The following is a 27,010-nucleotide window of genomic DNA, read 5'->3' on the forward strand; positions in this document are numbered from 1 at the left end:
AGGGCTGGCCTGTCTCTCTATCTCTACTGAAGTCCATTTATCAAGTTCAATGGAAGGAGTTGGGTGAAATTCTTGCCCCATTAAAGTTAATGGTAAAACTCACATGGAATTCAGTAGGCCCATGATTCCATCCCATGTCTACTGGTGCTGGGACAAGTAAGCTGCCCTCTTCTGTCCAACTACTCTGCAATACGAAGGAAACACAAACACTATTAGAATTTAATAAATCTCCCTCTTAAAACACAAATGTTCTTCAGGAGTTTTCATCTCTTGCTTGTATTTATGGCAAGTGACTTTAGACTTAGAGTTACCAATTCATCAGTGAGCTAAGGTGTATCTGCAGTGGCTATTAAGCTTTTCTACAGATTCCCATTCAGATATTTTTGTCAATAATACCATTGGTTTCATATCTTTACTGCTTTTGCTACACTACCTAAGCTGTTTATTTTACTTCCATTATAAGTATTTGTTAAAAAAAACCTTTTCAAACATGCTATGACAGAATTTGGTTCACCAAAGCAGGTGGAAAAGAGTTACTGTTTGCACTTTATACCCTCTCTCAGTGATATTCAGTCTGGTGTCTCAGTCTCCCTCTAATCCAAGCAGCAAACTGAGGTGCAGAGAGTAAAAAAAATAGTTGAGAGAGAAAATGAAAGATTAGACAGATACGGTAATTGAATCAAATGGACAAGCACTATACTGTTAAATAAAATTGTGGGGAAATAGTCAGCGTTGATCAGTTCAATCTCAGTTATGGGCATGCATGTAATTATATGTATATATGTAATGCATGCCCATAACTGAGATTGAGCTGATCAACTCTGATTATTTCTCCCCAATTTTATTTAATATTTATGTTATATATGTAACATATATATATATATAAATATTGCCTAATACAGAAAGGGGAAACAGTGAATAAATGATTGATTTGTACAAAGGGAGTATAGCTCAAGTCCATCTAAGCCCTAAATTAAATCTGCTCTGTTAATATAGCTCAGTTCTCAGTAGACAGGATACCACTATGATTATCAATTAACAGTCTCTAATTCTAACTACTAACCCGTTCATATAATTTTAGGTATGCAATCCATAGAAAATAAACTGGCCTATGCTTTGTATAGGGTACTACTGTACACCTTATAGAAGGCATGGTTGTTAGGTAATTGCAAGTCACCCTAAATAATTATACCACCACATCAGAATCAATAAAATATATAGAAAAGAAAAATACACCAGTACTGCAAACAGCACATATTGAGCCTCAGTTATCCCAGTAGCTGGGTCAGATAATGTTGTATACAAACATTTCATGAATATTTGAGGGAATTTATTAACATAAACAAAATCATAATGAAATGTATTTATTTCAGCTAGGAATATTGTATCTTAAAAAGTTTTCTGTACTGTAGTTTACCTACCCCAGTGAAATGTTAAGCTTAACTATTTTCAAAATGCCATATTCAACAGGTTATCTCTCTCTCTCTCGAGAGAGAGAGACGGTGGGTGAGGTAATATTTTTTATTGGACCAACTTCTGTTGGTGAGAGAGACATGTTTTCGAGCCAAACAGAGCTCCTGGACTGACATGGCTACAAATACAGTTTAGCTCTCTGACATTTCACTCCTGTATATGCTAGGAACTGGAACCGCTTTCAGCAATAGAGCCCCTTGAACAGGTGTTGAAATGTGATAGTGTAGACCAGACAACTATATTCAATACTGTTTAGTGAAGCAAGACTGACAGTTGCTTACACCAATCACACTTTCTGAAACTGTATTAAGTGCTAATGTAGACCACACACAACCATTTTCAGTACTGACTCAGGGGCTCCCTCAGTTTAGGCACTCAGGCACCCCCCATCTCAGACACCAACTCCCCGTAGCCCCCCAGAGCCCAGTCACAAGGTAACCCCTCAGCCCAGACACCCACACTTCCTATTCCCCATAACACCCCCTAGCCTAGACACTGCACACACCCCCAGAGCCCAGCCACGGGGCATCTCCCAGCCCAGATACCTGCACCCCTTATACCCAGACCCCAGGAATCCAGAGAAACATCCTGATGTTGAGTCTCGGGGTTGTACAGTGTTTCCTGCACGCTGCCTCCTTTCAGGACATGCTGGGAACTGCAGCTGCTGGGAACCCTCCAGCTCTGAGGTGGGCAAACTACAACAAGCCCATGGGACCGTCCTGCCCGGTCATTGTGCTCCTGGCTGGAGAGACTAGCCCCCGGCCCCTCCCCTGCTGTCCTCCCTCCCCCGCAGCTACGCCGCCATGCGAGCAGCACTCTGGGCCGTGGAGCTGCGTGCCCCTGCAGGGCAGCATGGCAGCGTGTCTGGCTCTGGCCGAGCGGTGCGGCTGCCAGACATGCTGCTCTGAGTGGCATGGTAAGGGGGCCAGGGCTGGGGGGTTGGATAAGGGGCATGGGATCCTTGGGGGCAGTCAGGGGACAGGGAGCAGGGGGGGTTGGATAGGTGTGGGAGTCCTGGCAGGGCCTGTCAGGGGCTGGTGGTGTGGATAGGGGTTGGAGCAGACAGGGGACAGGGAGAAGTGGGGGGTTGGATAGGGGGTGGGGTCCCAGGAGAGGGCGGTCAGGGGATGGGAAGTGGGAGGGGCCAGGCTGTTTGGGGAGGCACAGCTTTCCTTACCCAGCCCTCCATACAGTTTTGCAACCCCGATGTGGCCCTCGGGCCAAAAAGTTTGCTCATCACTGCTCCAGCTCCTCCTCCCTCTGACAGTGTCTTGTATTTGTGAGCTGGAGAGCTCCAGTAGCCCCTAGTGGTGGCCAGGAGCTCTGCGGCACCAATTCTGCAGGGGGGGAGGGAGAGATTTAGGTACCAAAGAATGATATAATATAATAATGATATATGGAGATATATCTATCTCATAGAACTGGAAGGGACCCTGAAAGGTCATTGAGTCCAGCCCTCTGTCCTGGGTTTAACAGGCCACAAATGCTAGGAAACTGAGTAGGGAGTGGCCAATAGGAAATGCTGAAGAGAGTGGTCTGGCCTACAACCTGCCCACTCAGGGAGTTAGTCACTTAAATCTGGGCTAGATGTAGCATCTATCTCTTTGAGATTCTCAGCTGCAGTCTCCTAGAGTTAGACACCAAAGCTGTTCTTTTAAGAAATGCTTGAAGGAGGACTCACTTTATACATTTTAGTCCAGTGGTTAGTGCACTCCCCAGAATGCAGGAGATCTGGACTCAATTACCCCTTCCCCCCTTTACTTGATATGGAGAAGAGATTTGAACTCTCAGGTGAGGACCCAGCCACTGAGTTTGGCATATTCGGGTGTGGGTCTCTCTCAATCTTCTTGTTGTAGCTGTTCCAGTACATATAAATTGTTAAATAAGACTTGAGACAGAGAGAGAGAATGACTCTATAGCTCAGTAGTTAGGGCACTTTCAGACAGGTGGGAAAGCTAAATTCAAAAATCCTGTCTCCACCTCAGGGGAGGAGAATGAACTCTAGTCTTCTACCTTCTGGGTGAGTACCTAACCATTGGGCTGAAGATTACATAAGGTACACCCCTGCTTCCTTCCCTGACCTGTTCTGTGTGAGTTTACTGGAGAAGGCCCTGCTTGCAAGTTGATAGGTGGGAAGATACCTAGTTGAGGATCTCAGTGGGGGTTAGGTGTGAGATAGGTGCCACTCGTGCTCAGTGGGAGAGCGGCCCCTGCCCCGCTCCCCCCTAGCTACGCTACTGGTGCCTGGGTGCCTAAACTGAGGGAGTGGTGCATATACTTACTGGCAGAAACTCAGGCACCTAGAGATTTTATGTATCTAGAATTAAGTAGTAGCCAGGCAAGGATTTTGAGGATCTCATTGGTGCCAAAATGTTGGATTTAGGTGTCTAAAGTGGCAGTTGAACACCCAAGTCCCTTTGTGCATGTAGTCAAAGGTGTTTTTCATCCTTTAGTAACAGGGTTCCTATGTTAAAAATGCAACTACAAAAATAATAAATTAAATTGCCAATGGATACAAATGTCAGAAAAACCAAATGTCTTTTCCAGAATACTGAATGTCTCTTTTCCAAGTTAGTGCGCTCTTTAATATGGACAGTTTATTTAAATTAGGGCTTGTTCACACTACGGCTTTTAAATTAGGGCCTGACCCAAAGTCCATGGAAGTCAAGAAGAGTTTTCCATTGACTGCAGAGGGCTTTGAATCAGGCCCTTAACTCCTAAACGGTTAGTTGCATGGTTGGTGCTAAATAAATTTCGGTCCACACACAATGTGGCTAAAATTCACATAGCAAACATGATAGCTAACCATGTTTTCACTTTGTCAAAGGCCTAGGAAGGCAAGAGGGTGCTTCTCTGCCAGGAAATGATTCAGCATACTGGCTTTCTGAAGCAGAGACAGGACTTCCTGAGTTACCTGTTTATTTAGTTTGGCTGCTTATCCTTCATCCCAGCACTCTAAGGTGTGACATCGCAGTATTCATTGCTGATATCATATACTGCTGATATCATTCAGAGGGCCTGAAGGACATGTAAACAATCCCCAACTAAGGAACTAGGTGGTTACTTTTCCCCGCAAAGCACATTAGGCAGCGTGGTAGGTGTGGAGGCATAAATATGGCTGATCCATTGTTGTGAGGCAAAAAGGCTGAAGTGTAAATACAACTCATGTTGAGTTTGTTTAACTGCATCAGATGAGAGAGTCACAGCCTCATTACAAAAATATAGTGGTACTTGAAATGTGGGTAAAACCTTAGTTATTTTACTCTTACAGGAATTTGGCAGCTTAACACTGCATGGCCATTTCATATATCACAGGGTTCAAATGTTAAATAATTTTGATTGCCTAGTTCTTGTGAACTGTGGAAAAATATTAAACATACTTAGAACAGAAATTGCCAGATAATATCAATCATGCCATCATAGACTATGTGTACCAACAGCTACAACGTGTTGTATCAAATCTATTGTTTTTTCTATTTATAAAATGAGTTCAAATAAGGTTGCCAATTTTATATGAAAGTACAAGGGTAAATTAAAATTGTTTCAAATTCATTCATCCATCCTTCTATATGGATAGAATATAAAGGACCCAGCACTGAGATGCACATTGCCATTACTTTCACATTTATACTAAATATTTAAGGAATGGTGCTGCAACCCATCAGGAATTAAAAACAATTACAATGTTTTAAATAGGTTAGTCTGGCTCTGCTGCTGTCACACAGTTTCTGTTATCACTCACACCATATAAAGAAATATAGAAACACCAACAACTTTCATGTACATGTGCTGATTTCTCAATACTGTACATAGAAGAAATATTCAGAAATAGGCTATCACAATAGGAGAGGAAGAAGCCAAGTTCTCAAACATCATCCTTACCCAGGCAAAACACCCATTACAATCACCAGGTGTTTTGTTCAAGTAAGATGTGCAGAAGCAGGGTTCTATCTTGTATTTATGTTTCCTTATAATTAGAAACAGAAACAGCAGTAAGATGGGTGTTGGATATAGTTTTGGCATGTTTGAAATGACATTGGCCTGAGGCAAAGTTGTGAGACAAAAGCACCTAAGTGAGGCTGAACACTTCTGTGCTTTGTTAGAGATGAAAAGTTGTTTTAAGAAGTTTCCTTAGAGACACAAGAATACAACTCTAAACTCAATATTTAACAGTTCGTACACTAATGCTTTCCTAAGCCATTAACAGGAGCAGGTGAATTAAAGAAATGTGCGAACTCACTGTAAGGTATGTTTGGAAGGGGATGGGAAGTGATGGCATGCTCTAGAGTTGACTAGAGGACAACGATTCTGTTCTGCAGCAACATTTGGGGTTTCAAATTTGGTTTTGTTCTGCATTGGAACAAAAGCAAAACCTTTCAAGTTTTAGTGAAAATGGACCTGTCAGAATCTCCGTTTTCTGACCAAAACTGTGTGTGTATGTTGTGTGCCCCTGTCCATCCTGGTGTTTACTGCTCTGCCCTAGGATGTGGGAGCTCCAAGTTCAAGTTCCTGCTCTGCTTCAGATCATCCCAGATCACTGAGTAAGGCAGAGCAGAGACCTGAACCGACATCTCCCACTTTGCAGGCCAGTGCTCTAACCACCAGGCCTGCTCAGTTTCTGTCTTTCTGATGTAAACTTTGTCAAAACTGATACACCTTCACAAAACATTTCAGCTTTGAGGAAACTGTATATTTCAATGAAATTTCATTTGATCGAAAACGTGACCAGCTCTAGCTTACTCTCCCTAGCCTGTAGCTGTGTTTACACTGGGCTTGTTTGTTTTTCTTCTAAATTTCACATTTCTACCAGTGATTCACCTCCAGTGGAAATGCAAGCGTAGGCAGGGCTCCAGGTAGTAGTAGGCATTTTAAGCACCATGTCCTCTAAAGCTGCTCACAGTAAGTACGAAACTAAGGTTAAAACACCAGTGATCACTGGCACCTTATCTGCACTAGCACACTCACCATTGCTCCCACTGGTGGAGAAGACAGGAACAGGGAAATCTTGGCAACAAAGCCTAATATAGACAAGGCTTTAATTCCAGGGATTATGGTGATCCTGAAAGGTGCTAAGCACTTCCTGTGAGGCAGTGGGTACCCTCAATTCCCACTAGAGTTAATGGCTAATCTTCATCACATCATTTTATTGTGTTTCAATATGATTGTGAGTTAGATAAGTGTTGGTCATCATCATGTCAACAGGTGGTATAGACCAGAACAAAACTGTATTTAGATTCATGAACACTATTTGTCTTTGACTACAGTTATGGTTAGCACTGTGTCCTCTAACTCAGATTCCAAAGCCAGAAGGGCCCATTGTGATAATCTACTTTGAGCTCCTGAGTAAAAGTCACACTTATTTGAACTTCCATAATACTCTTTAAAATATATATTCTCTACATAAGTAAATTAAAGGGATTTAGGAATACATTAACACGAATGATGCTGTCACAGTGCAGATGCAAGCTGCAACAGCTGTTACATTTTGTCTGTGTAAGAACTTCAACAATTACTTTTTCTTGTAAGGAAGCCTAAGAATGCTTAGAACTGTAATCTCCACATTCCATTTTATATTTTTTTTTCCTCAGCAACAGGGCAATATAGCTCTCAGGCAATCCTGGATCTAAAAACATCTGGAATAGCTGAAGTTTTTTTAAAATGAAAAGTGGTAAGAATACGTTCAAATTGTTCTTCAGAACACCAGATCATAATTAGTGTTTTATTTCTCTGTCATTTTAATCCAATATTCAAAATTAATTAGTTTAGGCAAATTATTTTCCTCTTATTTGTATTTATTTATTTTATGCACACTTGGTATTTTGCAATACATAGTCAAAAGGAAATGAATTAATTTTGTAAAGTAAGGTAAACACTACAAGTAGAATAAATGTCTTCTTTTTAACCCATTTCTTCTGTCATCTGTATATTAACAGATACTGACAAATCAAAGTGATGAAACTATTAGCAATATAAAGAAGTTGAAATAAATAAAATACAATTGTACAGCATCTGATAGTATTAAGACATTAGCCGGCCCAAAATGATGTCAGGATAAAATAGACTTAATTTACTAAACAAAAACAATCATTGCGTAAATATGTAATTCACTTCTCTTGACAACAAAAGCAAACCAGTTTCAAACGAGTAATATAAGGCATTAAAAGACTTCACCAGACGAAATTAAGCCATTTAAAATATAGGGCTGATGACTCTAACCTTTGCTCAAGAGTAATCTCTACTTGCATGAAAAGTGCCCATATCAATGGTATGAGCAAGGATTAGTCACATGAGCAAAGGCCAGAAGATGGGCCATGAATTGTGTATTAAGATTATAAATTCAACCTGTGCACAACAGAGCTATTGGCAGGCTGCATATCAGGCCCAGAGATTCTTGCAATACTCAAAGCCAAATAAAATAATAAACAAATTGAATATAGTGCATCCAACTTATTATTAGTGAAATGGAACACAATATGAGGGGTAGGGAAGGAAGCAATTTTTTTAAATGCACAAATCTCAATGAAATTAAAAGTTAAACATACAGAAGATGCTGAGATGACTACTGGTACTAGTAAAAGTGGACCCCAAAATGAAAAACAGGGTCTTCAGGCAGAATGTAGATGCCCTAGTTCAGGGGTCGGCAACCTTTCAGAAGTGGTGGGCTGAGTCTTCATTTATTCACTCTAATTTAAGGTTTTGCGTGCCAGTAATACATGTTAACGTTTTTAGAAGGTCTCTTTCTATAAGTCTATAATATATAACTAAACTATTGTTGTATGTAAAGTAAATAAGGTTTTTAAAATGTTTAAGAAACTTCATTTAAAATTAAAATGCAGAGCCCCCTGGACCAGTGGCCAGGACCCAGGCAGTGTGAGTGCCACTGAAAATCAGCTCGCATGCCGCCTTCAGCACACATGCCATAGGTTGTCTACCCCTGCCCTAGTTGATGGGCTAGTCATCCTAGAAATAATTAGCCCACTTAGATGAAATTTGTCCTCTGAAGGAAAGTAAATACTGTTGAATTAGTGGCATGGAGAACAATTTTAGGGTGTAAAACTGTTCTTAGAAATATACAGAAATACATGACTATGTACTTTGGATTACTGACTGCACTTGCACCAGCACCAATTTTACACTGTAAGTGGACTCTGGCCTCATATGCTCATGTTGCTAAGAGCAGGCTGGAGGCCTTAAAATGCATCCCTGCAGTGTTGCTCAGCTTTTTCAAACAGCTATATCTTAAGTTTCTGTCAACCTTTCCCATGTAAACTTTGAAGAGTCTATTTTCTGTGGGGGCATTCAGGGTCTTTTTGCTAGGTAACTCCCATTAAAACTAACTGGAGTTAACATGGAACCTCACTCACATATTCCCAATAGTATTTTATAAATTGGCTACAAATCACCATTCTGGGATGAAAATAATAAAAATATGTCTCCAAGTACTTTTTTGGGGCATGGAATATGGGGTTAGGGGAAGAAGCGGGGTATTTTGAAAAAAGTTATACAAGATCTAAAACATATTTTTAAAGCATTCTTGAACTTCTGAATCTTAAAAGTGGAACAGTCACATGCAGTCCACCAGCATGTGCTTTACATGTTGCAAGGAAAATACTAAAAGACAATGTTTATAAGCAATTATCCCTCTATACCTTAGCTGTTTCTCCTTCACTTGCTTATTACATAAGGGTTTCATTTGTGCTAATGTGTATAAAAGAGCTTTCAGCAGAGTTAGCAGTCTTATTTCAGGACTGTTCTGTGTTGCTGGTTCTTCCACTTTCTGTATAAATTAGTCCACTTAAAACAGTATGTTGTAACATTCAAACATTAATGCTGCAAAAGAAAATAGAACAAATCATAGTAAATCACAAATATTATTTTAAGCTTTTTTTTTTTAAAGTGAATTAGTGCTCAGTTCAGATGTTGGGTTTCAAAAGCCCAAAGATGCAATTCTTTATCTACAAAGCAGGATAAATATGCAAAGCAAGCTTCCCCACATTCCCTGGGCAACTGGCTGTGCCTCAGCTGTGTTCTGGAAGGACCACCACTAAGGATGAGTTTAGTCTTCATGTCCATTTATTCCTTGACCTTCCTATCAAGAATGTCAATGAGAAGAGCCATGAAGGCCCATATCCTCACAAGTATTTAGGCTCCTAACTGCCACTGAAATCAATGGGAGTTAGATGCTTAAATCCCTTTGCAGATCTCATCCTAATACCATATATAACAGTGGTTTTGTGATGTGGGCACCTGACCTGTAGGAACAAGGCTGACTAGACAGTTACATAGGTGACTAGACAGTGGAGAGTTGGTAATAATTTGCAATCACAATCATAAAGCTATTATTTTGAATTTAGCTTATGTCACTTCAAAGCAAGGCTTACATGCAAAAATTTGTCATATCAAGTTGAAAGAAAAACTGGGGAGGCAGAATGGTTCACAGAAGATAACATCTACTGAAGGACGAGGAAACAGATTGGCAGCTGCTCCACATATCCCTGCTTATTAACCCTGACCTTTCATTGGCAATAGCTCAACCCATAGCATCTCCCCCAAAAGATCCTACTACAGCAAAGGATGGCAGCCCATACACCTCATGTCCTTTTTCCCATTTGAACTCAAATTCAGTCTGATACCACTTTGGTTACACTGGTTGCAATGAGCTGAATGTTTCTAATGTAACAAATGACTGTGGTTTCATCTGAGGTTAAGCAGCAAGAAAAGTTGACCCAGAGCAATGGTTATCCTGTTTTATACAAATGCCTCTCGTAAAAAATACAAGGAAACAAATACTGAAAATATGATGTCTCAAAATCCAATACTTTTCAAAATTCTCAATGAAGCATTAGTGGGTTTTTAAGGTAGACATACAAAGCGCAATCAGGTTTAAAATACTAGTGTACAAAGATAAGGATTTCTATATTAAATCCTGGGCCTAAGTTTCGTATTATATAGACACACTATGACCCTACTGTACAACATAATTATGGTAATTTTTAGTACATTTTGGAGCAGTATACTGGAAACATGTAATCTGTTACCAAATTATGTTTTCATTATGGTCTTTAAGATGCATCTTTTCTGATGCTCAGTGTGAGAGAGAATCTCCTGCTTCACCCACAATGGGTAGAGAGAATAGTGTTGCTTCCTGGACCTTTGCTTGTACATTCTTGACAAAAGTAAGGGTGTAGGGTACTCTAAGTCTCCTAAAATATACAGAATGTATCTTTACCCATTCCTGGCTCCTGAGGAAGGAGCAGATTGGGTGAAGGGAAAAGAGAATCTTTTTATGTCCCAGAAGGCCTCCTGGAAGGCAGAGGTCAGCAGGCGGATAGATGGGTTTAGTTGGGATGAAAAAGGAGTTCTCAGCCCTTCTCCTATTTTGGTCCTGTGAACCTTACAGTGGTCAGTTTGCCTGCTTAGAGATGGTGGTTGCAACAGAAGAAAGACACTTCTTTGGGACAGGGGATGAGTTCAGGCAATAGACAGAGAAAAAGAAGCTAGCCATGAAAGGGACTATGCCAGATCCACAGATCCTGTGTCACTGTCTGTCTCTCTTTAAAGGTGTTACCATCATGATGATCTACATAGTAGTAGAGATCTCTTTCACCCATAAGATAGAGACAGACTGGTACAGGGGACCAGAGTGCAAACTACCAAGAAGCGCAGAGCTAGCTATATTCAAGGAAATGAGGAACAGTTCATTCCGGACTAGCAGGTTCCTTCTTGCAGAAATGAGCTTTGTGAAGAGATTCTGTATAGTGGTAGGGATGGAATTCTCCTACAAACTGCAAAGTACTAGTGGACATGCTCAACAGCAGCTTCAGGATAGCAGCGGCAAACACAGATTCTGTTTTGATCCTCCATGGCATGAAAGGTGTTTGACCAGTAGATTCTCAGAGTGATGAATCTACTACTGGCCATATTTTCTCCCCCCTAGCCGTAGAGCAACAGGGTAACGACCCTCTCATTCCCCACAAAGTGGAACCACAACATTTCTTCCCATTTGGTCTTCCACGGTCCTTTTCCATGACTGGACCCCAAGGTAACACAATTATTACAATTTAATTTAACAACTGTGGCTAGTTTTAGAAGTAATTATTGAAATCATTAAGCCCTTAGGGTTCTGATTAAAAGAAACCCAATGAGGCAAGGTTTTATGCAGCTGTTCTCCCTCCCTACACTCCATCTATAAAGAAACACATCAATTCTGGCAAATAGATAGAAATTTAGACACAAAGAAAGATGTGCAAATTAATAGGCTCCCTCTTCACCCTTAGTGACACAATCAATGGGAATTTAAATTAAATACAAATTAAAAACTTAAATTTTATATTTTTCACAGCAGAACAAGATGGCAGCATTTCAGATAAGATGTATATTTAAAGAAAAACTAAGTAGCTCAAAACCCTAAGAGTGTGTTTCAATTAACTTAAGAACCTTAAAAAGATCAAATGGGTGTAACATTTCTCTTAAAAATTGTAAAATGTATGGCAGAGTTGAGGTGTATCTTTAATGATTTCCACCTCATAAAAGAACATATGATGCACATGCTCTCATGACAACTAACACAAGTACACAGATGGTTTCAAAAGTTTCAACTCAATGGTAAAATTACTGAGGTCCTAAAACCAACCACCTTCCTTATGAAAATTTTTAAAGTATTTACTATGTTATTTGCATGTGCATTAAAATAGGAACACATTTTGCATGCTAATATGGAGCTGGAGTATATCTGAAAGCAAAGTTTTCTTAATGTCTGGAAAAGAGTAGCAATGAATACACATACCAAAATGACAAACCTTATGTATTAGCAGCAAGCACCACATTTTATCTTTAGTAGACTTAAAGATCCTGCAGAAGCGATCAGAATGGTTACCCTTTAAGAGATCTATACTGAGTTATTTATGTACTAAAACCCAATGGTCCTGGGGGCAGGGCCGGCTCCAGACCCCAGCGCGCCAAGCGCACGCTTGGGGCGGCGTCCCGCAGGAGGGCGGCAGGCAGCTCCGGTGGACCTCCCGCAGGCATGCCTGCGGGAGGTCCACCGGAGGCGCGGGACCAGCGGACCCTCCGCAGGCACGTCTGCAGGAGGTCCACCAGAGCCGCGGGACCGGCGACCACCAGAGTGCCCCCCAGCGGCGTGCCTGCCCTGCTTGGGGCGGCGCAAATCCTAGAGCCGCCCCTGCCTGGGGGTCATGGGATCACACAGTTGTGTTTTTGCAACTTTACAACAGTTAATATTCCTGATTGTAGGGACACACTTAACTTAAATATCACATCTCTGCTATTGTTATAGAAATCATACATGTCAAACTGACAAACTAGAAGATAAATATAGTCTTTTCTATGTTTTCCAGTTTGTTTAGTTTGAGCATTTTTCAGAAGTTTGCATCGTCACTTGGTTGCATGGGTCTTTAACACACCGTAAGGTCAGAAATACGTTCTGGAATAGCTATTCATCTTTAAATTAACACCCTAATTCATTCCAGAGTAGCAGTCATGTAGACAGGCCCCAAACCACAATGGCAAAGTAGCATGGGAAGTCTGCACAACTGTTGATCAGGTTGATCTCAATTTCTGGATAAAGAGGAATGCCAGGTGTTTTCCAGTCCCCAGGTGTAGTGAAATAATGTTTTACAATGGAAATGCTGACAGTGTTAACTATTATGATGCAAGTGTGACAATATAATAGCAATTCCTAGATTGGTCTCAGTAGCTAGCTGGTTGAAAAGCTTTACCAGGCTCTATACCCAATTTCAATGTTTCAGAAATACTCTAAAATAAAAATCTGCTGAACAACTTTTAATAAGATGATCAATAATAAAATCCTAAGAGGTAACATCAATTCAAATTGAGATGTAGCCTATTTTTGCTTTTTTATGATGTATAAAGGAGGCCTGAAAGTGTTTTTTCACTTTTTACCTTGGAAATATCAGGAATGCCAAGTCTGGTATCCCCTCTTTTTGCTGGAAGACTTCTTGGAGATATAAAAATGTGCTTCAGCCATTAACTGAAGAGTAAGGGTATCAAATTGTAAACAAAGATGTCCTTTTCCCCAAGTATTTCTCAATTATTTAAGTTAAATACGTGTTAGCAAACCCAAAAAGTTTTAAAGAGTCTGAAAAAAAATCACTTCCCTTTAATTAATTAGGTTCCATTTTATCAGAAAGTGTGATAACATAATCTGAGATCTTCAGTCACCGCAGAGTATTCTAGACACAAACTGAAACGAAAGCTTATGCTCAAATAAATTTGTTAGTCTTTAAGGTGCCACAAGTACTCCTGTTCTTTTTGCTGAAATCTGAATGTAAGGGATAAGCAGAAATAGATCCTTTAGACAGAACAGAAATAAAACAAAAATCAAATCAGACCTTCCTTATACTTCATAATGAAGCAAAAAAGATTGACAACCTCCCCTGAGCCTTTACACGTTATCTTTTAAAAGATTCCTATGTGCAGAAATAAGACTAGACTAATCACCTACTTTAGTACTTTGGAAGGCATAAAATATACCACTACATCTATACTAAACAAATCTAATTCTAGTTATAATTATAAACATAAGCCAAAAAGCTTTTTTTAAAGAAGAAAGATAAAAATTCATATGCACCCTGAGGAGTGAAATTTCACAACAAAAACAATACTTATTTTAAAACATCAATATCTGTAAACACCCATAATCTGAACTTGAGTTCTCCTGTAACTGGGACATAAATGTTTAATTCTTATTTACAATGAATACACTGTAAATACATTACATTAAAATAAGTTTACATTATACATTGGACATTATTCAATACATTGTAAATACATTATATTAAAATAAGTTTAAAGTAAAAACTTTGTTGAAAGAAGTGAGCACTCCCAAAATAAAATGAGATCTTGCACAGACCGACTCTAGGGCAGACATCTGTCAGTTGAAGAGATGTCTAGACTGAAACATGTCTAAGTAGCGCCAGTACCCTGATAGACAAATAGAATGGAGGCACCTAGATGAAAATCACATGGTGACATCTGTGTGTGAATGACAGACATCTGTGCACTTTTCTTTGGATTTGGAATTTTCTACAAGATTCTGTACAATTTAAATCAGAATAGAGGTTTATAAAAGTTGAAAAATGGTCTTTAGTTGTTTCACGAAATGATTTATAAAACATTGGCATTGGTGTGAAGAGTTCAGAAATGCTAATTTAGGTCCATGGAGATCACTGGTTCATTGATGCTTTGAGGCACTTCTCTTCCAGTGGACAGGTATTTACCGTATCAGTTTAAATTTTCTTTGCTGATGATCTTCTGTATAGTGATGGCCTTCTTCCACGCAAAATGTTATGCCTATTTTCCCAATGGACAGGAAGAAACATTGTACAGCATCTGCTATAAAGGTGGCAATAATGGAGCTGATCCCAGATGAGAGATCATGTCTGGGGGGGGGGGTCTGTGTTCACTAGTAGTGTCTAGAGAGACAGAAGTTATGCAAATATGAGTACATGTTATAAATACCAATTCACAATAGCATTGGTGCCATCACGGAGGAAAGAATGTCTCATTCAGAGAAGTGCAAAAAGTAGAAGAAAACCATTCATCCACTATCATCATTATCTCTCTCCTCCAAAGACTTGACTTAGCAGCTAAGAGAGTTTAGATTATCAAAGATATTGTCGCTTTTGGTGAAAAAACAACAACCCATTTCTAAATAAATTAGTACGTAGCCAAATCACATTGCCTTTGGTTTACAAACTCAACATTTTCATCATGATTTTACTGAACACCAAATATTTGTTTTTAAACTTGATAGTAGGTATGTATCCAACTAAGTAAGAGTTTCTAATACATTATCCTGAGTAACACTATTATTGTACTTCATAAGAAAGGCAGATGTACCACAAGTCTACACACCTTGACATAACAGAAATTTGAAAAGAAAATTGCTTTTGGGTTTTCTATGTGTTATCAGTTATGACAATAAGTATCTGACACAAATTTTATATCCAGTACAGGAGGAAGCAGGTAATTTTCTTTTTAGTTTCTGCTATAAACTCATATGGTGGGTTTTTGTATTTATCTGTTGTGTCAATTAAGCTGGACTGTAAAACATTGCCGCATTTCATCCATTTGAAGGGGAAAAAAAACTCTTAGCAGACACATCAGAGTTTTAAAATAGATACCAATCACTGTCAACAAAAGGAGAGAAAAAAAGTGGCTTTTCAGTCTAGTCTGATCTTACACTAGCTTAAACAATTTTTCAAACAGCACATTACAGGCCACATCACAAGGTCTTATGCCACAGGCCAAAACTAAAACACTACAACCTACAAGACAGAAAAACTCCCATCATTTCTCTATTGCTAAATGTTAAAACTTCACTTTCACCTGGATTTTAATGTATCTTATTGTATAACATTTTCTTTAAAAGGGCATCAAGAATATGTTTTCTTCATCTTCTCTAATTTAGGCCACATATGTGGCTATTTAAACACATGCAGTGCCATCAATTAACAAAGGGAAAACAATTACTAGGTACAGGAGAATAAGAGCTCCGCACCAAATACATAATATGTACTCATTTCATGAATATTGTTAACATTTCCCCTCTATTTTATGGAAGATTTTAATTTCTTTTTTGAAGAAAAATGTAATCACAAATTCACAGGAAACAACACTGTCAAATGAATTCCATAGCAGCATACGTAGTGAGTCACTGAGTGAAACTCTTTTTTATGAGCACATTAGGAAAGCTGGCATTCAGTTCTAGGACAACTCTATTATCAATTTGTGAACAGAAGGACACATCAAGTAAAGAAAGATCTTTACAAGACTCCAGCAATTTTCTTAAAGATGCAGGGCTTACCATCCTTGTCCCTGTTTAAAAACAAAAAGGAAAAGATCACTTAAAAAAGTTAACGTGAATTGAACCTTTGTTAAAGCTGCCAGCTTATGTTGTAGCAAGAAATCTTCTACACCTTATTCCTCATTTAAAGTTTATTTCACAACATTTATTTTGACAACCTTTCAAATGAAGGGCTCTTTTCAGGGAAAGTTTTTGCACACTTTTGACCACAGAAAGTCTGTGGGATTGCCAGGGCTTAACTTGTGTAGAAAAAAATCCACAGTTTTCTTCTTGTTCTGGAAAAACTCCAAGATTTCAATGGGAACTTTTTCTCAGTACTGAATGCAGGCTCTTGCTCTACATTGCAAAAGCAAGATGGCTTTCCCCCCACCATTTGGGTGCCTGGATTCTGTGCTCTGACACCACCACTTTCTAATGAGTTTGTAGCAAAAGATCATGCCAAATCCAGGTCTTTACATTGTGGACCCACTTCACTGACTAATATAATGCTGCAACAAATGCATGCTATTAAGGGCCAGTCTAATGCTAACTGAAGTCAGTGGAATTTATTGGCTTTAGTGGGAGCTGGGTTCGGATAATAGAGAATATGGATGTTAACACACATCAGGATGCTTAAAGAACTATGAACTTTTCCTACAGACAATGAACTGTAATAGAAATACATTTCTTATGGCTAAAAGAGTCATTTTAGTGAATAAGCTCCATCAACAGATGACTTTGGGATAAGAGATATGACATATTCTATGTTTTTAACATTACCTGTGCGGTGTATAATTAGGAATGTTTCTCAAAAAATTAAAAACATTAAAAGGATATGTACAGCATATCTCCTCTGTCCCTCATAGAAGGGATGTCTTATCATGATATTTACCTTTACAGGGTGGTACGAGATTTTGAGGGGAGAGTGGATTTGAACATGAGATTTTAGTTTGGGCCCATCTCTATTTACTAGAGTTTTGTTACTTCGATTAAGTGCCCATTGCTTAGTACAAATGCACAGCAGGTGTCTTACAAATCTGTCATTTTACTTTGTTGTTCAATTTGTTCCCTGGCAAAATTCTCTGGCACTGGCTCAATAGAATGCCTGAGAGCAATAACTGTTTAGTGGGACAATTTTGTTCCTTAGCTGTAAATCAGCATTCCCATATGTGCGCTCATGTATCCGATCCACCTATCCTGGCACTGTTGGAAAGACCCATGCATGGTAATTGTCAAAGAGGCCTCACACCTTCTATGGGTCATCTTAATTATCACTTCAAAAGTTTTTTTTTCTCCTCCTGATGATAGCTCATCTCAATTGATTAGACTCTTCCTGTTGGCATGCATACTTCCACCTTTTCATGTTCTCTGTATGTATAAATATCTCATGTCTGTGTGTTCCATTCTATGCATCCGAAGAAGTGAGCTGTAGCTCACGAAAGCTCATGCTGAAATAAATTTGTTGGTCTCTAAGGTGCCACAAGTACTCCTGTTTTTTTTAATAAAATTATTGAAGCCCAAAATTCTATGGCAGGGGACACTTCAACACACTCCCACAAAATGTTTCAAAATGTAATTGAAAACATCTGCCTCTATTTAATACATAAAACAACAAAGATACATTAGCAATAATTTTAGAGAGCACAAAACTAAAAAGACCAAATTAATGTTCAAAGAGCCCTGTGTCCTATGCAACATACTAGACTTACGTTATGTAGCAGAGACCCTGGAATTATCTGGCACTGCTCCCACAAATGCTCTCTCCTCACTCCCCAGACCACTCCAATTTGCACAGTATTCCTTGTTATTTATTTTACATTCAATTTATACTACACACTGCTCTCAAATTTAAATTTGCTGCAAATTTTTGTATTTTAAGTGATCAACTATATGTTGAAGCCGTCGGGAAAGCTGAAGATTTTGACAGCTGGGTAGGGGACAGTTGGGGCTTTAGGCACACAGGAAGGTGTGGGAGGTGTTTTGGTAACTAGGAGGGAGTTGATTATTTTGGCACTGAAGAGGGTATTCTTTATTACCCCTTTTGGTGCAGGGCAAAGGTGGCTGTACATTTTGGGGAGCAGGGTTTGTCAGGAACCTTTGGTAGCAAATAGTTGCCCCAGTGCATCCTGCATCAGTATCTGACAATACCTACAACAATGAAAAATAAACATACTAGTTTGAGGCTTTTGTTAAAACAATCAGCAATGTTGGCATTCAAACTGTTGACTTCAGAGTTAACAATGAGATGAATGAGGGCAGTTCCCATCTCTCAGAGGTATCATTTCAGGCTGCCGGCAAATTCAGGCAGACAACACTGCATTACTGTGACCGAATGTACCCCCTGTATTCAGACCCTACATACTACTGTAATAATCTTTATACAAAATTTGCCTTGTGAGGTATCATCTGAAAACTAGTAACTCACTGGTCAATAATATCATGGTGAAATGAGTGTAGCACCATTTATATGTAAAGTTATGAAAACCCCCGTATGATGTTCTTATCACATGTTCAAAACCACACAGCCCTGCCAGAGCTGAAATATCCTGAATAAAGAAATGTGTGTTTACCTAAATTTGCATATAAGCAGTAAACAGGGGCCTCGAGATAGCAGGGAGAGGAGATGGCAAGAGACCAAGCAAATTTGCATTTCAGCAAACACAGGTGAGAAGAAAGAACATGGAGCCTCGTTCTCCACCTCGGTCTCCATGTTGCCTTCTTTACCGTATGAATAAACTTCGCTTTGAGGGGTAACCCTCAGAAGAATCCACTTAAAGACTATAAAAGAAAAGAAGAGAAAACCCCGAGTGTTCTCTCTCTCTTTCATCTAAGACGACAAAGGAACCAGCCTGTTGATTTTGGGGAAAGATTCTGACCTGAGAATTTGATTAGCCACACTGCTGGGAACATGCCATATGGCTTTTTACCTTGAACCGAGTCTAGCTTGTTAAGTTTTAGCTACTAGAAAGCATTTTACTTTTTTTTTTTTTGGTAATCATTTATGACCCTATACTTGTGCTCGCTTGAAACCTATATCTTTGTAGTTAAATAACTTGGTTTTTTTTTTAAATCTAAAAACAAATCCAGTGTTGTGTTTCAACTGAACTGTTTGGTAATGCCAGTTAAAGTAGCAAACTGTTGAATACTGATCCTTTATGAGGCAACAGACTTAATATCTGAACACCCTAGGAGAGGGCTGGACAGTGCAGAACACACTTTTTGGGAAAATCTGGGACTGGGAGTGCTGGACCAGGGCTGCAGCTATACACTGACACTCAGGGTGTGACCTGAGTGCTGTCTGGCTGTTTGTGAGTGGTCCAGGTTCGGAGCTACAACAGGAAAGCATTGTGACACACTCAAGGTTGTGGGGCAGATGCTGCCACAACTCCTCAGTGGTCTGCATTGCACCCCAGAATGTGACAATTGCTCAGTGCATGGTTCATCTTCTGGAGGCCATCTTCATAACTAAAAGGCCTAGAGGCTTCAGGCCAGAATCTAGCTGCACTAAGACAGTGTAGCTCAAATGCTTACATAGCCAGTCATAGTAGGATCATCCTTGTACAGGGGGATCTTCCAGTGGCGTAAAGCTGGTGTGATGGTTCCTACACCATCGATCCCCTGCAGCTGGTAGGGAAAGGGGATGTGTCTGAGGATTTCCTGTGCACCTATGATCTCCATCTCCCATAATGGTCCCTTTGTGCTGCTCTTATACTGGGGAACCAGCCCCAGCACACAGCTTGCTGAGGAAGCACAATGGTGGCTACAACCTACCTTTATATCACCACCTCCTCCAAAGCTGCCCTGTGAATTGCTAGACCACAGACAAGGATCATGGCTTCAATATTGTTTTTAATGGGAATTTATATTCTGGAGCACGTTATGCACCCATTTAAACATAATCCACAGTTAAGCAGCAATTTACCTGGTCACATAATTGCATGATACATGGGGCCCTGCAGGTAAGGAACAAAATTGAAGGACCCAGCAACTGAAAACAGCATCCAATTTGGACAAGATATTGATTTTATAATGCTTAGTAAATGAATGAATCAAACTGGTTGCAGCCCAGCAAATCTTCTCAAAAGAGGCTTCATTTTTGTCTGCCCACAAAGCCACCATGGAGTTAAATGCTCTAATTGGAACAGGAGGAGTTTTCCCTGCTGAGTTTATAGGCTTTAACAATATCAGAATGAAACCAAGTCAATGCTGCCAACTCTTGTAAATTTATTGTGAGAAATGCCATTTTGGTCTCTGCTTAGACAGTCTCACAATAATGTGAAAGCTGCAGCCTTCCCACAATTCTGGAGGAGTGAGGAAGAGATTTTCTCACACAATGCCCAGAGTTTCCACTGCTGTGTCACAAGTACCTGTGTAATTCACTGGCAATATGTGTGCTGCGAATCTTTGTATTAGCTAGTCCACAGAAGACAACCACATGCTTTCTACTACTAGTTACTCTTACAGATGAAATAGAAGAGGTCTGTGGTGTGGAGCTGAAGGTTTTTTATACAAAATTTGCAGATGATTGGGTAGAATGAAAAAAAATACACATAGATGTATAGAAGTTAGTGTAAAGACCCTGGAGTAATTGTTGGAATGATTTTCTATCGCAAAACATTGAATGTAGAAGTTATTTTGGATATTGTGCTATTACATATTTTAATGTTGCATTTTTATTATTTGGTTTTGCTTAATGGGAAGTTTTCCCTTTAAAACTAAGGTCTGTGTTTGAGACCAAGAGCAATGTGTGGGAGATCTTGCCTGTGTGTCAGAGAAGAGGATCCTACTTGAGATAAGCTCCAAAAAGCTCAGAACTGGATTTAACAAACATATCTTTCCATAAAACAAGCTTTATTCATGAAGGTGTTAACATTAGCACTTGTGGGGGATTAGGTAACTCTGAGCATTGCTAATAGGCTGTGGAGCCTTCACTTGTAAGTCAGCTTGAACCCAGCCCAGTTTAGCAGAGAATAAAAGTTTTCCCATCTAATGGTAGCCATATATGAGATAAATTTATTGAGTGTCAGTTTTATCTCCCATGTCAAATTCACCACTGTGCTTTACATTAGATTGTAAACTCTTCAGTGCAGAAATGGTCAATTATTATGTGTATGTACAGTATCTAGCACAATGAAGACCCACTCTCAGTTGGGGTCTCCAGTGAGAACTCCTGCTGTGAAACAAAAATGGCCTTATTATACATTTGTTAGAGTTGGCAACACTTAAATTGCCACACACATTGGGAGTGTGCAAGGAAATTTCAGAAATTAGGCCCCAAAACACAGTTTGATCATTAAAAAAGAAAACTCCATGATTTTTGGGGGGTCATTATTTTTGAGCTGCCATCTTGTTATGTGATTTAAAGTACTTGCTGCTGCAAGGAGTGGGAGGACTAGACTGCGGAAACAGCCAGATTTTCAGTAATGCCTACAGCAGAAGGGACTTGTTCACTGATGTGTTACAGAGAGCTGATGCAGTGTACTTGGGGAGTGCTGAAGCATCCCCTGCCACATTAGGTAACTGGGCTCCAAGATTCGCCTAGCAAGTTGGATACAGCAGTAACTCCACATATGGTCTCACCATAAAAGGTCTTCTATAATATACGCAACAATATAACTTGTTAACAGCAGTAAGTGATCAGGAGCTTAGTTCCTTTCTTTTCACTGTTCAGATATTATTTTGCACATAAGTGTCAAGAAGTGAATTCAAATATTAAGAGAGAATGTGGCAACAAACCCTCATTGCTGGCAGAGAGGAAGCACAGCCTGCAGACATTATGCAGGGTAAACAACCAAACTATTCATTGCTCGGCCTTTCTGTTCTAGTGAAAAGGTCAGATCGATTTGTGGGCAGACACAATTCCATCATAATAGATAAGCATGAGAGTGGGTGGCCAAAAGAACGTATATGTTTATAAAATGCTTTTATTCAGTAAGCCTTTTGGAGATCTGGTTTGTATGTCCAGGAAATATGCCTTCTTTAATCTAGCTGCAAAACAGATTAACTTAAAACAGACTCTGACGTTTCACTCCATATTCTTTATGGAAATATATTTATAATATGGATATGACATAACTGAGAGATACTCTATGCAAGATGGGTCTTATAAGGTATCACTGGAAAGGTTATAATTTACTGAATGTGATTATCCAATCTGTATGCCTGTATCACTTCTGTATCTGAAGTTAGGAATATTGACTATGTATCTGTATTTCAACTATGCTACTTTGGGTGATGCCCACTGCTAACACTTCAGGTACAACAATGGAAAAGCCAAACAGGTCCCATGGCCCATCAGCAAGGACAATGGACTGTGAAAAGTCCTTCCTGAGGACGCTCCATACTGCCACGGACTCATGGATGCTGTGATACTACAGAGTCAGGTGGTCTTGTCACCTGATACTAAACATTACCTGGGAATTCTTGTAACTTTCCACTGGAAAGCGATGGGGAGGGTGTCAAGTTTGGGAAACAAAGGATGCCTGCCTTATGTAAATCCTATTTAAAGGTGGGGAGGAAGGCAAAGCGGGCTCCTCCTCTCCATGGCCTGTCTGCCCAAGAAGAAAGACTGCTAAAGCCACCTGAAGGGAAGGCGAGGCGGGGGGTGGGGTGGGGGATGAGAGTCCAGACTGAGACAGGGGTCCAGTTTGAAAAGAAATATAACTGGAACTCTGAACCACAGAAACTTTGCAACCTGCCTAAAATAACATTTAGGGTAAGAAATTACAATTTGTGACCTGTTTCTTAAGTATACTGAGCTTAGCTTGTGGACTTTGGGTTATTTGCTCAGTAATCTGCTTTGTTCCCTCTGTTATCTCTTATATTCACTTAAAATTCACCTTTTGTAGTTAATAAATTTGTTTCTTGTTTATAATGTAACCCAGTTTATGTAATTTCTAGCTGGGGGAGGGGCAAGAAGTTGTGCATATCTCCCTCCACATTGAGGGAGGGGGCGAATTCCATAAAACCTTTGGGTTTGTACCCCTTAAAAGGAGTTGGCACCGGAGTGTTGGAGCAAGCCCCTAAGGCTGAATCTTTCCAGAGATCTGTCTCTCTCTGCAGTTGGGTGTGGCCTTGCCTTGGTGCTTGGCTGGAAGAGGCTTGTGAGCCTAACCCAGCAAGGCCAGGTAAAGAGGACCCAGGCTGGCATAATAGGCTGACTCAGTTGCATCCTAAGGGGGGGCAACCCGTCACACAGACTACAAAGCACATATTTAGGTTTTGATCAATTTGTTCCGGGAAGAGTGAACTTGCACCTGTTTTCCTTTCTTCCTAATGCTGGTTGGATGTTGGCCATAGGTCAACAGCATGAAACCATGTGTTATGGTATTTATGTACAAGCTATATAGGGCTGTTTAACAATTAGAAGCCATGCTGTACATTTTCTTGCACACGTAAAGCCCAAGCCTGTGAGATAATGATAGCTCTAACCACCCAATGAAGGCAATGTGAATGGAGGGTTCTCAGCCTCTTGCAGAATCGATTTTAAAACTTGTTCTTCTCATGACACATATTGAATTAATTTAATTGCTTCCTTTTAGGCTTCTATCTTCCTCTTTCAACTAAACCCATGAAAATATCCATCAAATGTACAAGAACCTGTCCCTAAAGAAAATCTTGGCTCATGGCAATGCATGCAGTCTTTCACCATTTTAAATATTGAAACCACGTGTTGCAGTCTAACAGGATTAATGCAATGTTTTGTAGAGATACTTTTCCCTTCACAAATTCCTCATTCAAGAGTCTAAAGCATATTTTACTTCAGATTGCAAAAGGTACTGCCATCTCTAAGAGCTACAAAGGGCTAGAAATTTAAGCTTTGCAAAAAGTTACTTTTTTTCCTTTCTGCATCAGTGGAAAACACAATTAAGTTGCATTGTAAAGTACTTTTTAACTTTAAGAGAGACATTATCTTCTAGTAAAAGTGACAAAAAGAATGGAGAATATTATTCTGTTCTGCCTGATGTGTGTTCTGCAAGAAAAGTCTGCTTATTTGATCAAAAGACTCAGATTTTATAAATATAGTCTATCATACTCCATACAAATACCACAAAAGGAAAAAAATGTAGTCATTTTTAATTTTATTGTATTGAGACATTTTTTTAAAGAATATTTAAGATCTGGAATGAAGTCTTATTTTATGCAATATCTAGTCCTCACCTCACTTCCTATAACATATGAAAAAACATATTCATGTGCTTCCTTACCCAGTATGTCCAACTGCCGAAGATGAGTACAGTTAGCGGCAAGTTCTTCAATGTCTGTGTCACACACAGACCTGTTGGCTGTAAGAAAGAGCTTTTGCAAGTTTGGGAGCTTACGCGCAAGGCTTGTGAAGCAGCCAGTACTGCTTTGTAGCGTAGGGCACCAGCCAAGATCAAGCTCCTCCAAGAGCTGACATCCTGAAACCAGTTCTGCTATTCCATTTTCAGTAATGTTTTTACATCTCCACAAATCCAGAGTACGCAGTTTTTTGCACTTTGCTCCCATCATACTCGCTATCAGGTCATAGTCTTCAATCTGTGACGAAAACAAGCACTATTTCTTATATAGCGTTATTCCCAGTTATACCCAAGCAGCTTTGTTTGCTAATAAGTCTATTGATCTGTCTTCAGTGTTTTTCATTTCTAAGGAATTTGGAGAGGAGTTAATCACCACATTGGACAGGTCTCATTCTGCTTTTTAAAAAAAGACAACGGCAAGGTAAATTTTCCATCAGTTTTTACACTTTCTTTTGTTTTTAAATTTACGCACTGAATAAGAAAGACCAATTAAAATCTATAACTAAAACTGATTTTCTTCCCAACATTCCTTTTTGCATTGCTAGCGCAATTTTTGTAAGAGCCTTTTTTCCCCCAAAGGGTAATTAAGTTTCATTGACAGTGGTGTGCCTTGCTTATATAAAGGGGCAATTGGAGGAATAACAACAGAGCTATTGGTGGGTTAACGGCACTTAATAAAATAAACAGTGCACATACATCTGCATATGGACAGAAGAATAAGTCTCATCCCTTTTCAAGGTTAAACAAGGGCTGAACCTGGATCTAGCCTTCAGGGAAGCAGTGCCAGTCCCCACTGTGGAAGTTAGGGGGAATGAAGATGTGACCCATTGTGTGGGCAGTATAACCCACTATCAAAGGAATGACTGGAGGTCTAGACTCTTGGAAGAGCTAGTTGGTACTGCTGAGCCAACTGGGGGAGGTCTATCCAGCTCTTCCTTTCTCTTTTGCTTCCTGATTAGGTGGAGAAGCCCATCAAGTCACATATTAAGTACTCTGCTGTATTTATAAGCACAGGGAGCTGCAAAATAAGGCCCCCTCTATGCCTGCCTCTGGCATTCAGGTACAACATAGTTTAGGAAGGGCCTCTTCATCAGCAATTCCTATTTTTTTTATTTTTTTTAAAAAGTAACAAAAACCCCATAGCCCTGGGAAGCCTATGACTAAAAATATTTCCATAAAACTAACTCATTCTGCGTACACAGAGATTTATTACTGTTGGGGTTGTTCATGAGTGCCAGGCTTCCAATAATGAATATTTGCTTTAAATAAAAATGAACATTAAACATTAGTTTTGGAAGCAAAAAAACCAAACAAACCACTAAACATATAAAGAACTGCATTCACTTTACAAACAGTCAGGGGCGGGGGGATAGTGAGCTAAATTTTAGGCCTACAAAACTGGCCAGTGTCCCTTTAAACACACACACACACACACACACACACACACACACACATTCATTTTTGCCCGATAAGAATAGAGGATAATGTTAGATAAGCAAATGAAGTAAACTATCTTTTAAAACTTTTGTAAACAAAGAAAAGTAAGTTCAGTCTCAGTCATCTCTCTCACACACACACACGACTTCAATTACTTACCATGACACAGCTACCAAGGCTGAGGTGCTGAAGCTCTGAACAGAAGTTCAGAATGCTGAGCAGTGCTGTTTGCTGCCATTGGGGACCACATCAGAGGCGAATATGGAAAGTGAATCAAAGAGAAGAGGTCAATTAGACATTAAAGGCTGTCACCACTTTCCCTGAAATACAGCTCAAAACTTAGGTTACAGACACCACAAATGCCATTTAATGAGTCCCTAAGCGTGCTAACCATTGATTGGCTTAGAGTCAAGGTAATCATTACAAGCCTTTATGTAAGTCACTTTGGATGAGATTTTGCATGCTCTAAAGATACCTATATTCCCATGACCTATCAGTTCATCTCCCACAGGAGAGCTGTTGGAAAGTGTGGTAAGTTCAAACAACAAGCAAGGCCAAACCAAAAACACTAGGGACAGGTGACATCCCAGAAGAACAGCAGCATCTCTGACATTCACTGATCAGCTACAGCCTGATGGACCTGCCAATAGAGTCACACAGCATCAGGATTGAACTGGGGACTTTAATGTCAAAGGATTCTCTTTGCTGACAAGGGTACTGACAACCATTGAGCACCTGTCACTAGCAACATGCAGACTGAAATGAATATAACGTTTATTTTACAGTCATGTTTCTGCCATTTTAACATGGCCATTCTGTTCAGAATACTGCCACACAACTAAAAGAATCTGAAACTATATTAGAATCAGGTGCACCTTGCAGAATGTTTATATGCTTAAATATTCAGTTTTATTTCTATAAGACAAGGTGAGGCTACGTGTTTTCATGAAAATTTGTGCTTCTAAAAAAAATAAAACCACTGTACTACACT

The 27,010-nt window shown here is 39.6% G+C and overlaps 1 protein-coding gene across 6 annotated transcripts in view; it reads right to left on the reverse strand.

Moving 5' to 3' along the window:
* Positions 1-8,297: 8,297 nt before the first annotated feature.
* Positions 8,298-27,010, reverse strand: part of FBXL4 (F-box and leucine rich repeat protein 4) — a 100,919-nt gene continuing 82,206 nt past the window's right edge. For 3 of the 6 annotated variants that reach the window (XM_045009217.1, XM_045009216.1, XM_045009218.1), the window contains 3 exons: positions 26,179-26,250; positions 24,508-24,838; positions 12,644-16,332 (listed from right to left, as the gene is read on the reverse strand). In XM_045009217.1, the coding sequence (XP_044865152.1) occupies positions 16,169-16,332; positions 24,508-24,838; positions 26,179-26,250 (567 nt within the window). In that variant the 3' untranslated portion in view covers positions 12,644-16,168. Of the gene's footprint in view, positions 9,304-12,643; positions 16,333-24,507; positions 24,839-26,178; positions 26,251-27,010 lie in introns of those variants that run through there. The other 3 variants (XM_045009221.1, XM_045009220.1, XM_045009219.1) reach the window with 3 other exon arrangements.

The sequence above is a fragment of the Mauremys mutica genome, chromosome 3 (genome assembly GCF_020497125.1).
Source record: "Mauremys mutica isolate MM-2020 ecotype Southern chromosome 3, ASM2049712v1, whole genome shotgun sequence".
In the NCBI taxonomy this organism is placed as follows: Eukaryota; Metazoa; Chordata; order Testudines; family Geoemydidae; genus Mauremys; species Mauremys mutica.